At 48.5% G+C, this 13017-nt stretch overlaps 1 protein-coding gene across 2 annotated transcripts in view; it reads right to left on the minus strand.

The window, feature by feature from the left end:
• Positions 1-989: 989 nt before the first annotated feature.
• The window catches only part of SETD1B (SET domain containing 1B, histone lysine methyltransferase), a 44284-nt gene continuing 32256 nt past the window's right edge, over positions 990-13017 (minus strand). Inside the window, exons 8-18 of one of the 2 annotated variants that reach the window (XM_030230900.2) lie at positions 11769-11939; positions 10777-10864; positions 9753-9970; positions 9376-9505; positions 8222-8689; positions 4884-6443; positions 3425-3591; positions 3045-3176; positions 2823-2942; positions 2316-2453; positions 990-1618 (exon numbers count right to left, since the gene is read on the minus strand). In XM_030230900.2, coding sequence (XP_030086760.2) covers positions 1445-1618; positions 2316-2453; positions 2823-2942; positions 3045-3176; positions 3425-3591; positions 4884-6443; positions 8222-8689; positions 9376-9505; positions 9753-9970; positions 10777-10864; positions 11769-11939 — 3366 coding nt within the window. In that variant the 3' untranslated portion in view covers positions 990-1444. Of the gene's footprint in view, positions 1619-2315; positions 2454-2822; positions 2943-3044; positions 3177-3424; positions 3592-4883; positions 6444-8221; positions 8690-9375; positions 9506-9752; positions 9971-10776; positions 10865-11768; positions 11940-13017 lie in introns of those variants that run through there. The other variant, XR_007778895.1, reaches the window with a different exon arrangement.

The following is a 13017-nucleotide window of genomic DNA, read 5'->3' on the forward strand; positions in this document are numbered from 1 at the left end:
ACCTTTACCTCAGCACATCTACAAGGACAAAATATGTTGAGAAATCATTTTAAAACATGCCTTCCAAATTTAGAGAAGCAATTAATTTCCATGCTATAGATGGGGGGGACAGGATTGCTTCCAGGGACACTTCTACCATGATTTTCTGGAGGGACAGGACCACCCCTGGCCAAGTTACTGAGTAACAGAGGGAGGAGAGCAGCAGGGCACAGCTTGCTCCTATCACAGGAGGCATCTCCCACATCCAAGGACAGAGCAAACACTCCATGTAAAACACTGGAAGGGCAGGGAAATGCAGATGAAAGTGAGAAAAAATGAATACAAGTCACACATCAGCCTGTTTCCCACCCACAGGAAGAAAATCCTGCTACAAACGTGGGCTGTAGTCTTTGCTTGCAAGCAGGGCAGGATTTCTACAGCACCAACAGGGGCTGAGCTGTCCACTTAATCTCAGCCTCTTCTGCAAGCAAGACAAGCCCATCTCCAAGGAATGGGCATCCCCAAAGGCCACACGATGCTACAGCTGCACAGCTGACTCCACTTCTTCCAAGTGACTGAAGTATCCAAGGGTTTCTCACGTGCAGCTGCAGAGGTTTTGATCCCCCATGGACCAGCATGGCATAGAAAATGCAAGGGGAGCCCAAGGAGGGGAGCTGAGGTCTGGCTGACCTGACTCTGCCCCAGGGTCTGGCTGAGGGGCCTTGTTCAGGCTCATCCCTAAGGAAAAGGCAGGACAGTTCAGCTCTACTCTCACTGTGGACACATCTCCACACACACACACACCCCCCCAGGCACACACACACACACGCACTCACACACCCTCAAGCCTCTGGCTTGCTCTGTAACATCAACCTTACATTTATTTACAGCTTACTCTGAGAAATCTGTGCAATTTCAGCCAATCAAGCTCCCAACAAACCCTATATGGCATTTTCAGCCTCTGCTTCACATTTAAACGTTGAATGTCTTTTTCAACCAACGAAAACTGATGAGAAAAAGGTAGCAGCATTTATGAAACAATGAAGGCTTATAAGAACAATTAAAAAAAAAAGGTACCATTATCCCATTATGGAGCATTACTTCAGGGACTGAACAGAGAAGCTAGTGTTGGATATACCATGCCACAAAAGGTAGCCACCTTTTTGTGTGCGTGTTGGATCTGAAAAGGAAAAAGCACCTGAAACATGAACAGTCCTCGTAAGCGTGTGCGCTTTTTGCTTTCACTCATGATCCTGGCAGAAGTGCGAAACTTGCTTGGTTTTCTTCTCTTTTTCCTCTTTTTTTTTTTTTTTTTGGTAAGTATTTTTTTGCTTTTAAATTTTTTTTCTTCCTTTTTTTCTGTAGGTTTTTTTTTTTTCCTCTTTTTTTTGGCAAAGTGCAACCACACCTGGTTACCACAGTTTTGACATGGCCGAAGGTGCAAGTGTGATGAGAAACCTTGAGCTCAGTTCAGGGTTCCCCTGCAGTTCTCAGAGCCACAGAGACACGGGATTTTTACATCCTCAATTGGAAACTTGTAGTCGTATGTAATTTCCTCGTTCACATTGATGTGCTGCTTGGAGTAGATAACGATCTTCTTTTGAGACTCCACCGTGATCACTTTAGCATAACAATTTGGCTGCAGGGACACAGAACAGGTGATGATGTAGGTTCCAGAGGGCCAGGGCTTTCCAGCCTCCACACAATTATTTCAAGATAAAATAAAACAGGGAAGTCCTTTCCCGAGACAAACCCAGCCACACTTTCAAAACCTGGACTTAGGGCAAGCCTAGGCAGGGAGGCATGAAGCCAGAAAACAGAGCAGCCCTCCTTGTGCTGCTCCAAAATATCCACATTCTGGTCCTTTATGGAGAAAAAGAGCCTGGATGATGCTCCATCAATTTTGTCACAGGTTAAGAGAAGATCAATGCTTAACAATTCAGCCAGGCAGGCAAATTTGAGTGCAGACTGCAGCACAGAGTAGGGGAGGAAAGAGCAGGGATTATTTTCCCATGTGGACACTAGAAGGAGACTGCTCCCACAGCTGAAATTTGCTGCTTTTAAGGAAATATTTGTTAGATTTGCTTGCTCAGTGTCCATCAGGGTTCCCCAAGACAGCCAGAAGGGCTCTTGAGTGCACTCAGTCTCCCTGCATGTTTCATTCCTCAGGTCTCTCCAACCTCTTTACCCCGCTCTGATCTGCTGTGGCTCATTAACATTTAATCACAGCCCTGCGACCCCCTGCCACTTCTGAGCACCCCAATCAGGGCTGGCAGGGCCTCCCCAGGTTTGTCAGCATGCCAGGGAGCAATGGCAGGCCAGAACAGCATACTCACATTGCAGCTGTGATTGATGAACCTGGCAAAGTTCCCACACTTGGTGGCATCGATGATGGTGTCGTGGTCCACTCTGAACATGTAACTGCTGCCAATGCCCTCGTCCTCGTATCGCTTCTCACGCATGTCAGCAATGACCTGCAGAAAGCCCAGGCAGGCTCAGGCCACTGCACTACTGACCTGGGAGCAGCCACCTCACCTTCACAAGGCTCCCCTGAGCTCTGCTTGTGCCAGGCAATGGGGCTTTGTAAGATCCCCACCACCCCAAGAGAGCACACACCTAACTGGAAACACAGAAGTTCAGGATGCGCTTCTGAAGGAGGATTCTCCTGAGTGCTCAGTTTCCAGGGATTGTTGGAATTCCAACCCTTGTACCTCCAAACCATGCCAACCTGTGCCCAGCCCACAGAGCTGACACCTCCAACCCAGGACTCCAACTCTTGCAGTCATACTACTCAAGGACTTCTTCCAGGGCTGGTTTTTGCTCAGATTTCACCCCCAGCTTACCTGCCTGATGTTCTGACCCACGTACTCTATCACCATCTCATCAGCTGCAATGGGCTCCATAGCAAAAAGGCCCCAGTCATGAATGTGGCTCTTGCAGAATTTTAGTTTTTTCTTCCGGAACTGCATGAAGAAAACACCCCCAAACCCCAACCCTGAATTAGCCACAGCACAGAATGGGAAAGGATGTCTCTGGGTCCAGGATCTGCAGCAGGGGGTATCTACCTTGAGCTGGTTGAACTTGAGCAGGTCACTGTCACAGCTACCAGTGAAGGAGGAGAGGAGCCTGCGTTGCTCTGATCGCCTCTCGGAACCAGCCCGGGTGGAAGCGTGAGGTTGGGCAGGGATGCTCATACCCTGAGAGGACAAATGGGTGATCAAAGCTGACCCAACATCCTGCAGGCTCCCTGTGAGCAGCCCCTTGTGCTACAACACATCACCACACAACACCTGACATCAAACATTAGCACTTCCCACACAACTCCAGGACAATCAAGGAGACACAACAGCTTCCTCTCCCTCCCTGCCAAAAGGCAGGAAGCACCTACTGTGTGTGACAGTGCCAAACCAAACCCCATTCACAGCTGGCACTCTGGATTCCTCACCTGTGTGTCAGCTGGAGGCTCCTCTGCAAAAGCTCGGCTATTGTTGAGGTATTTGAGTTTGTCCTTCTTATCAATTTTGTAATAGCCTTCGCTTCGTGCGCAGCCCGTCACGTGCTCCCGCATCCCGTCATCCCGCTTCTTCTTCTTGGGGGTGGAAAAGCTGGTAGGTGGCAAAGGGTTAAGGAGAAACACAGCCAGAAGTGGATATCAGACTAAACTCGCTACAGTTGCATGGAGCTAACACCAGGAGCCTGGAAAATCAGGAAGGTTCTGTGGGGTTGTAAAAAATAACATTACTACGGAGATGCTGCTCAGCCCAAAGGCCTTGGGGAGATGCTGCTCTCAGCAGCCTTGGAAAATCAGCTCCTTCAGACACACATCACAAACCTTCAGGTTTGAAGGCACCTTCAGGGCTTTGGCTCCTGGAAGGACAGTGGAGCTGTACTGCTGCCAGTTCACCCCACAAACACAGCCACAAAGGCTACAACAATTGAGACTGACCCAAAAATGCTTCCTGTGAGGGAAAATGTATCCTTGACACCAGAAAACTGAGGCAGAGGGACCATAAAAACCAAGAGGTGATGGCCTCAAAACCAGAGTGCTGATGGATGGCTGCAAAGCAGGTGAGGCTGCAGGTACTTTCACACTTGCCATGCAGTGTGACACACAATGAACTCAAGGTGATTTGGAAATGGTTTAAAAAGTGAACATAATTTTGCTGCTACAATATAATCCCTATCAAGAGGGAAAGAGATTTATTTTCACTATAGGCTTTGTTAGTTATCACTGACTGTTTTAGCTGGTTTGGGCTTTTTTGATTTTACTTTCCTTCTTGCAGGAAGCAAGGGATGAAGATATCTGAACTTCTAGTAACACACAAGGTGGTGTGTTTGTCTTCTTCAATACATAAACCTGGACATCCTTCCTGAAAAAAGTACTGGAGAGTTCTGAGATTTTTAGAACAGTCTTTTAGGCTCTGCTCTGGAGAACACTACTGGTGGCTGCACACACACAGAGCCCTGATATGCTACTTAGAAAGCTCTGATTTTATCAGTATTTCAACCTTAAAGCTGCTAGAACCACTAACTCATTGTTTTGGGCACAGATGGCGAGATTATTTTTACAGCAAGTTTTAGCTCCAAGTGAAAGCTCTGTATGTGCAGACTAGAAATTCCACAGGAAAGCTGGAAAACAAGTCTGGTTACATGCAGACAGAAGCTTCTCAAACTAGGAAGGAAACCTCCCCAGAAGAGGTGCCTACAGACTGTCCCTGCACCTCCAGACTGAACGTGCAGCAAGAACAGCCACTTCTGCAGTATTTTTGTATTGCAGCTTCAGAGAATGAAACAGTCTAAAATTCCCTGCTCATCCAAGCAATCTCTATTCCTGTAAGCAAGCCCTTCTCCCACCAACTTCTCGTGCATCTCACACGTGCTGCCAACACAGTGAGAAAGGATATAAGGATGGAAAACCCAGAGGGTGTCATTGAGCCAGTCCATACCATTGTCCTGCTGTAACAAGCGGTCGTACGTGATACACATGAACTTGATGTCCTCCTCGTCGATGCCCCCGTTCCAGATGTCGTACAGAATTGTCATCTCCTCGAACTCCGAGCGCGGCCTGAACTGCGGCTGGGGCGGGGAATACTCGGGGGAGGGGATCACTGGCAGCTCCTCAGATTTCTTCTGCCTCCGCCACTGGCGCTTGGGCTTCGCGTGAGCCTCATCTTCCTTGAAGTCTTCGTTCCACTGGTTCTCCAGTTCCTTGAATGGCAGTTTCTCTGCAACTGTCTCAGCTGCTATTTTCTCGTGGAAACCGTCATTCCTGAAGTCCAGGGTGACGGCTTCAGGGTCTTTCAGTCCATAGTAGGCATCAGGATGTCCACTCAGCAGCTCTTTGCCCACAGCACCCTCCACCAAGGCCACTGGCATGGGAGGAGGTTCTATGGTTTTGCCCGAGTACACATCCAGCGAGAGGACAGAAGGTGGGGACCGCCTCGGCCGACCCGGCCTCCTTTTGGGAAGAACAGAAGGTGGTGGTGGGGGAGGAAGAATAGAAGCCCCAGGGGGTACTTCTGGGGAGAGCAAACCAGGTTTTACTTCTGCCTTGCATTCCTCGATGGGCATTCTTCCATCTCCGTGCATGCACGGCAGGGCTGCTACAGGTATTGGCTCGTCAGGCGGCAAACCCATGTCCATGTGGAAATCCGCTTGCGGGGGGCTGGCAAAGGGGATAGGGGAAGGAACACTGTTCATGCTGATCGTAAGGGAAGCACCAAGAGGCTCTTTAAAGGTTTTCTCTTCTAGCTCATCCTCTGACTGTTTCTTGCCAGGCAGAAGGCAAGGAACGGTAGCACCAGCCTCTGGGAAAGTAGGCGTGAAATTGAAATCTCTCCCAGGAGTCCGAGGAATGCCACTATTAATGCCAGGAGATTGGGATGGGTAGGAAAAGGGGCTCCCTGGGACTTGAGGGGAACTGAGGGTCAAGCTGCTTCCTGTAAGGGGAGCATCACTTCCTGGCGTGGCTGGAACAGTGTCCGTGCTCTGCGACTTCGCGAGGGGGTGTGAAGACTTGGCCAAAATGTCCCGCCCAGGAGTCCTAGGAATCTCCTCCTCCACGGATGTTTTGGTCACCATTAATTGTTCAGGGAACTTTTCTGGAGGGACTAAAGACTCTTCCTTGCCGGGAGTCGATGGCAAGGGAAGCATGGAGGATGGCACCTTGTGGGCTGGCAGCAGGAGAGTCTCAGTCTCCGAGTGGATCATCACCTCCCGCCCCGGCGTGCGCGGCAGCCGCTCGTCCTCCTCCGCTGCCGACAGCGCCTTGGCTTTAACTCGGCCTTCCAAGCTGCTCTCCTCAGACTTGCCAAAGAAGCTGCTTTTGCTGGGCAGAGGTTCCCCAAAGACTCCCCCTGGAGTAGAGATACAGAGAGATGCCTCCTCATCTTGAGATTCAGGCTTTGGACCTTCCTGTACCTGGACCTCTGGCTCCAGCATGGAAGTGGGTTCGGACTCTTCCTCTGAAAGGGGAACAGAGAGGAGAATCAGGAGCTTTGCCTCCACTTGGTTACTTGCCACTTGCTAGTAAAGACATGTTTAAGATGCCACAATTAAAGAACAGCTCAATTCCACTGGGAGGCTTTAAAACTCCACTGCTTTACATTTTGGAGGCACAGAGTGTAGAGTAATTAGACACTACCACACACTTTCCTAATGGACCATAAAAAACCCACACTATTAATTTGAGGATTAACTACGACACAGACCAGAACGAAGGTTTCTCTGCTTTCAGAAGCCCTGACAACCCTTTTGTACAGACATTAAAGGAATGAGTGGATTCTGGGGTGAAGACTTTGGAGGAGAGCTGTCAGAGCCCAGAGCTACCACCTTTTCTAATGTGAACTAAACTAATTGCAGGGCCAAGGAGCACCCTCAGCTCTCCAAGGAGGGAACGGTGAAGGGAATAGCAGAACGCTCCTGAACAACACATGAAGCACACAGGAAGCCCTTGTAATGGATGAGGACACACTCAGAAGGTATCAATGAGGCAATTTATATGCTGCTCTCCCTGCAGCAGCCTCATTTGTCTGGAGTTTATTTACCCACTTAGGGCCAGGTCCAAAAGGAATCAACGGTGAATCTTGTTAGGCAGCTCAAAATAACATTTTCAAGTGAGAGAATGAAAGGAGGTGAAAATGCCTGGAGAGTTGGAAGGGAGGCAGTCCCCACTTGTGCTGAACAAACCAGAGAAGGGTCTGAGCCTTGCAACTCCTGTATGAGCTGGGTTGCTCAAGAACAATGCTGCAGTTTGAGTTTGCTCCCACAGCTTACCTGGAAAGCTCCTTACACATGTCAAGTTGCTCAAATGCAGGCGTCTACAAATCTATGTTCTTTCAGCACACTGACCTGTTCTAGAAAGGATTCATGCAAAACCAGTTCTTCTTTGCCCTGCCCAGTTTAACATTTTACCTCCTTGTGACTTTCAGATTTTGCAGCAGCCAAGGAGTGACACCCTATGCAGAGACTGGATTTCCAGCTCTCCAAGCGGCAAAACACTGCCCAGTCCTCAGACACCAGAGCTGCCCAGGGCTCCACAGCAGCCCCACTAGATGTGCCCTCCCTGTTGGCTCCAATTTTAACTTTTAGATTTCCCCCAGTTGCCAAATTACTCAAGCTTTATGCATCTCACTCCTGTTCTAGTAAAAGGTTCCCAATTTCCTTGGTTCAAGTACAGCTCTGTATTGATTGAAGAAAATTTCCTTCTTCCAAAAAACTAGTGAGTATCACTCATTTAAAAGGAGCAGGTGACAAAACCACCCACAAATAACATTAGGAACCATAGATAACTCTGAGACTCCACTCACCTGCCCCATGCAGCTTCCCTGTCACACACTGCTTTGATATTAAAACCAAAAAGAGCCAGTAATGACATTCCTGTTCTGTTTTAGCAGCCACGGCTTTTCTATCTTAAGCTTCAGCCACCACACCACCCAATCAGTCACCCTCAGATGATGACAACCGTTCAGTTCCTCTAGGACTCCAACTAAACTGGCCCAGGATAAGATTCTGGATACAGTAACCACAGTATTTTTAGTAGCAGATGGCTCATGTAAAGCTCCTTGCTAAGAAGGAAAGTTCAGCACAGACCTCTTTCCCTGTACAGATAATCTCTAGCCTAGAGACAAGACTGGAAGAAGAAAGAGAACAAGGGAAATACAAACCCATACATATTGGATACTGGGAGAAAATTTACTTGGAAAGATAATAACAGAACTCCAAAGCACATGGAAGGGCATACCTGACCTACAGATGGGAGAGAGTGCAAGCTTTGTTTCCTGGTCTCTTTCCAGAACCAAATGTTTCAGAGTTTCAGCAGCAACAGAAGCCCCCAGGACTTGGCCACACTCACTATCCCCTGCCTTGATTTCTTCACTGCCTTCATCTTTTACTGCCAAAGCTGGCTCAGCAAGTCCCAAGCCTGTTGCATCCATGTAGTCATCCACAGGGTACAGGTCCAAAATAGTCTCCCTCTCATCATCAGGAAGCTCATGACCAGCAGGTTCCTGCTCTGGCTCAGCAACCATGGCTTCTCTGCCTTGATCTTCAGCCACCTCTTCCTCCTCTTCTTCCTCCTCATCTTCATCATCGTCATCATCATCCTCCTCATCTTCATCATCCGAGTCTGAACTTGACTCGAATTCAGAGGAGTCCTCACTCTCATCAGATGATTCAGCTTCAGCCTTGGAAGATGAGGGACTTGCAACATCTGCAAGAACAAACTGCCATTAGCTCTGCTTTCTGGCTTTAAGAAACAACCAGGGGCAAACATCCCTTCCACTGTAAAAGTGTGGAAACAGCATCACCAGCAGCAGGTGGGTTTGAAGGAGTGGCCTCCCAATTCATTTATTTTTGCAGAGATTTATAAATCCTGTCCCTGGCTGCTTACAACAATCACCATACAACATGGGAGTAGTAGTGCTGCTTGGCACCTCCCCACCTGGGTCTCTTGGTTTATTGTATCTTTTACTAAGGTTTTCTGCTGCCTTCACACATGGCCTTCAAAAGTGGAAACTACCACCTTCCAGAGCAGGAAGTGATTGATAGGACAGAGTTATTAGCAGCCAATTTACCCTTTTCAGAAATCTGGTCCCTTCTTCCCCCAGCCACTCCTGTTTCACAAAACAAGCACACATTTAGCTGGGCTTGAGACCAGTGCCCCTTTGGCTGGGTTGGGCTGAGATCAGGTAGGGACTGGAGTGCTCTAAAGGGACCCACTGACTGAGGGATCACAGAAAACTCACAGGTATTAATTAAAATAATCTCTCTGCATTATACTGTGTAAAACTGCCCAGTGAAAGGAGGCACACAGGTAACAAAATCAGCTCACAAAGCAGAAGGGAGAACACAGCTGACCCAAAGGTGACACTTGCTGCTTCCTCTGCAGCTCCTTACCCTCCTCAGAGTCCTGCTCCTCCTCCTTGTCACTTGTGTCTATGCCTGTCTCCTCCTCATCATCTTCATCCTCGTCTTCATCGTCATCTTCATCCTCGTCATCTTCATCCTCCTCATCCTCCTCTTCCTCCTTTGCAAGAAAGATTGCCAAAAATGAACAGTGCCTGAGCCTGTGACCTGCCTGTCAGTGCAGCAACCACCAGGGACTCTCAGGGAGGCTGTCAGAGAACCTGAAGAGGGAGTGACCTGACAGAGGCTCTGTAAGGACAGACCCCACCAGGAGCACTCATCTCCTAGAAAAGCGAACTTTGGCACTTGGCATTACCAGGCCACCTTTCAATGACAAACAGCACTCAAACTACAGCCACACAACATACCTTGCCAGGTGCTGCTTTCACCAAGCCTCCCTCTTCTTCCTGCTCCTCTTCCTTCTCTGAGGAGGACTCTTCCTCTTTCCCTGATGTCTCATCTCCCTCCTCTCCCTCGCTGTCGAGCTCCAATGGCCTGGCTGGTCGCCGCCGCAGCCCCACTGCCTCTGCATCCTTCTTTGACAGGTCAGATGTTGTATCAGAAGCATCCCTGTCCCTCTCTGACTCTGAGGAGCAAAACCAACAGAAATTACCATCAAATACCTTGGAAAGGACAGAAAGAGGTAACTACATAAGGGAAACTTCTTCTTTGGGAAGGTGGAAGATAGGAGCAATGTGCCCATGTGGTGTGAGGGTCCCCAGGCTTATAGGGACTTGCTGATGTCACAGTGAACAGTGCTGTTGGCAAAATGCGGGTGGCCAAAGCTGACACTCCCTAGGCAGGGCAGACAGGAGACACAGCATGAGTGAGGTCAGGACAGGCAACCTGAATTTAATGTTTTCTGTTTCGTTTTTGGCTTCAAAACCACTTGTTAATCTGAATCGACTTCTGCATGAACCCATGTGCAAAACAAAGGGTATTCAAAGCTTTGTCTCCTCTTTACTCTTCCCTGGTAATAGGAAATGATGTTAAGATATTTTTAAACAGATTTTTCTGTCAAATAACTTTGGTTTCTTTCTCAAATCAAATGCAGAGCAAACTGTTACGTGCTTCCTCCCACCACATCCCAGTGAGCTGTGAGCACACCCCAAAGAGCCCATGAACCCATCTGAGCTCCTTCTGCTGGGGCCCAGCACAGCTAAAATAGGTTATGAGTTATTCTTAAAATGTGGGTCTTGAACTTCCCACCAGTGAATTTCAGATAATTGAACCCAGAGGGGCCGTGGCCCAGCTGATCAGAGCTCTGTGAGAAGCAGGGTTTGGCTCAGATCCTTGACTCTGTAAGTGAGCACACTGCTGTGAAGTTTAAAGGATTCAGCTTGGTGGGGTTTGCATCTGCTCCTAGGCTTCAAACAAATGCACTTTGCAAACCTTCATCTTCATCATCCACTGAAGTAGAAGGCCGGATTCTCTTCTGATCTCCCGCTGAGGCAGCTTCAGGTGGCTCCTTTCTTTTCACCTGAACAAAAGACACAATTAGCATTTCTGAAAGTTTAGAAACAGCAGAAATCAACTTCTTAGGCAAATTGCCACTTCTTTACTTTGCTGTGGTCACAGCAGAAACCAAGGGCCACTTCCCAGCTCTTGATCTCTATTTGCTTGCAAACAGAATTTCACTCTGAATGAAACTCTACCCCTTCAATTTGCATGAAAACACCCTGGGTACCAGCATGGTGCATGTCATCACCAGGTACTTTGGGGATGACAGGGAAAACTCTTGACAAATCCTTGTGTCTGAGATTGTAGTAGAACAGAAGGAAAGTCTAGGCCCAGGGCATCTTAAAGTACCTCAAAGCAAGTTTTACTCTAAATAGAGACTGGAGAATCTCTCATCCCAAACCTTTACCTGCATCATCTGTACATTCAAAAATCCTAATTTCAGGGAAGCCTGCTACACTCCCCTACCCCAAACTTCATTTAAGATACTTTGAATTTTTTATGCAAATGCTTTTCAAAATGGATACCCTGTGCTTCTGAGGGGACAGAATTTAAGCAAACTTCAGGTGAGACTCAGCTGCCAAACCATCAGGGATTCCAACCAGAGCAGTAACTGTGTAAAGCACTATGAGCACACATGTATTTTTATGATCATGCTGAAATGCTGTGTCCTAAAGACAGGCAAATGTGCCCTTCCCCCTGCAGAGCAGGGAGATCCTCTACAGCCAATTCACACAAGTGGAGGATGAAAAGCTAAGGGAACAGAGGATCCTTGCTCTGGTCCTGGGGGGTCAGAAGAAACCCTCTGAGTGAACACAGAGTGGGGTGAACAGCCTGAGGGCTCTGGGGCACAAACCTAGAGAGGTCTGTCCTCCTAAGGCTCCTCTGGGGGATGGCAGCACAAGGAAGAGAGTTTTTGTTTTCACCTTGAAGGATGGCAGGCGGATGGCCCCTCGTAACCCAATGCCCAGGCCGATGGCCTCGTATCCCAGCCCTTCTCCTTTGTTCCAGTTCTCCAGGAGACAAGAGGCCATTCGATCCTTTGGCTTTGGTTTTTCCTCCAGTTCTCCTCCAGACTTCACTGGAGTGAGAGATGCCTGCAACAGAGAAGGCACATTTGAGAGGGGAAGTTTCTTGGGAAGGACACAAAGTCTGGAAATCATTTAAACAGTCGAGGTTTGGGAAATATCACTGCCCTGCCCAGGCATCAGTTTCTTAGAGGGCATCTGAAGGTGCCCCACACCTGAAATGAACTAGAACTGCACAGAATAATACAAATAACTTGAATGTGCTTTAGGCAAGTCAGCCCAAAAATGTGTTATCTACCCTCCCTTGCTAACCCACATAACTGAAAGCAACTCCAGACCTTCCAGCTGGGAACACCTTCCTTCTGTTGAGTGTAAGGCCAAATATAGTGCATCAAAAATCACACACATCCCTGTGTTTCCTTAGCAACCAGAGCCCCAGTCCACAAAACCTGTCAGAAGGCTCCAGTCCTGGGAACAGCAAAATATTTAAGCAAAACACCAAAGGGTCTACAAAATAGACACACAGCCTCAACAAATCCTTTTTCACCAGAGCTGAGGTGTGAAGGAAGAGCAGGAATTCAGACCTCTGCAGCTGTGGAGAGGTGGACAAGCCAGGAGAATGTCACACATGGTGGCACGTCATGCTCTGCCCAAGCCAGGGGCACTGGAGGTGACACTGACCTGCATCAACCCAGGGCACAACACCCCAAACAGCTTCTCCTGCACACCCTAACAGAGCTCACATGCTGAAGTGGGCTGTAATCACCAAAGAGGCAGCACAAGCTCAGCTCTCCCACTAATTAGGGACAAGACTAATGGGAATAACAAGCAGGGAATCCAAGCAGCAGCACTCTGTGGCCAGGATGCCTGGTTACTCCTGGCACTCTGCTTAATGCATCTTAGCCAGGCTTTCAAACCTAACCCACCACTAGGTCTGGGAACAAAGAAAAGCTTTCCCCTAGCTCAGGCAGAAAAGGTCCATGGAATGTGCTGCCTTCCCCAGCAATGTGCTCCTTTCACAGCTTTCACTCCACACATTTTCCACCCTGCCTGACCCATGCCAGATTTATCCTTGAGCCTTCCCACCCTTTACCTAAGGCATGGTGCCTCTTGGAAGGCAATCAGCTGCCAGAGCTGGAATCAATCA

Source organism: Serinus canaria, chromosome 15, assembly GCF_022539315.1.
Source record: "Serinus canaria isolate serCan28SL12 chromosome 15, serCan2020, whole genome shotgun sequence".
Lineage (NCBI taxonomy): Eukaryota > Metazoa > Chordata > Aves > Passeriformes > Fringillidae > Serinus > Serinus canaria.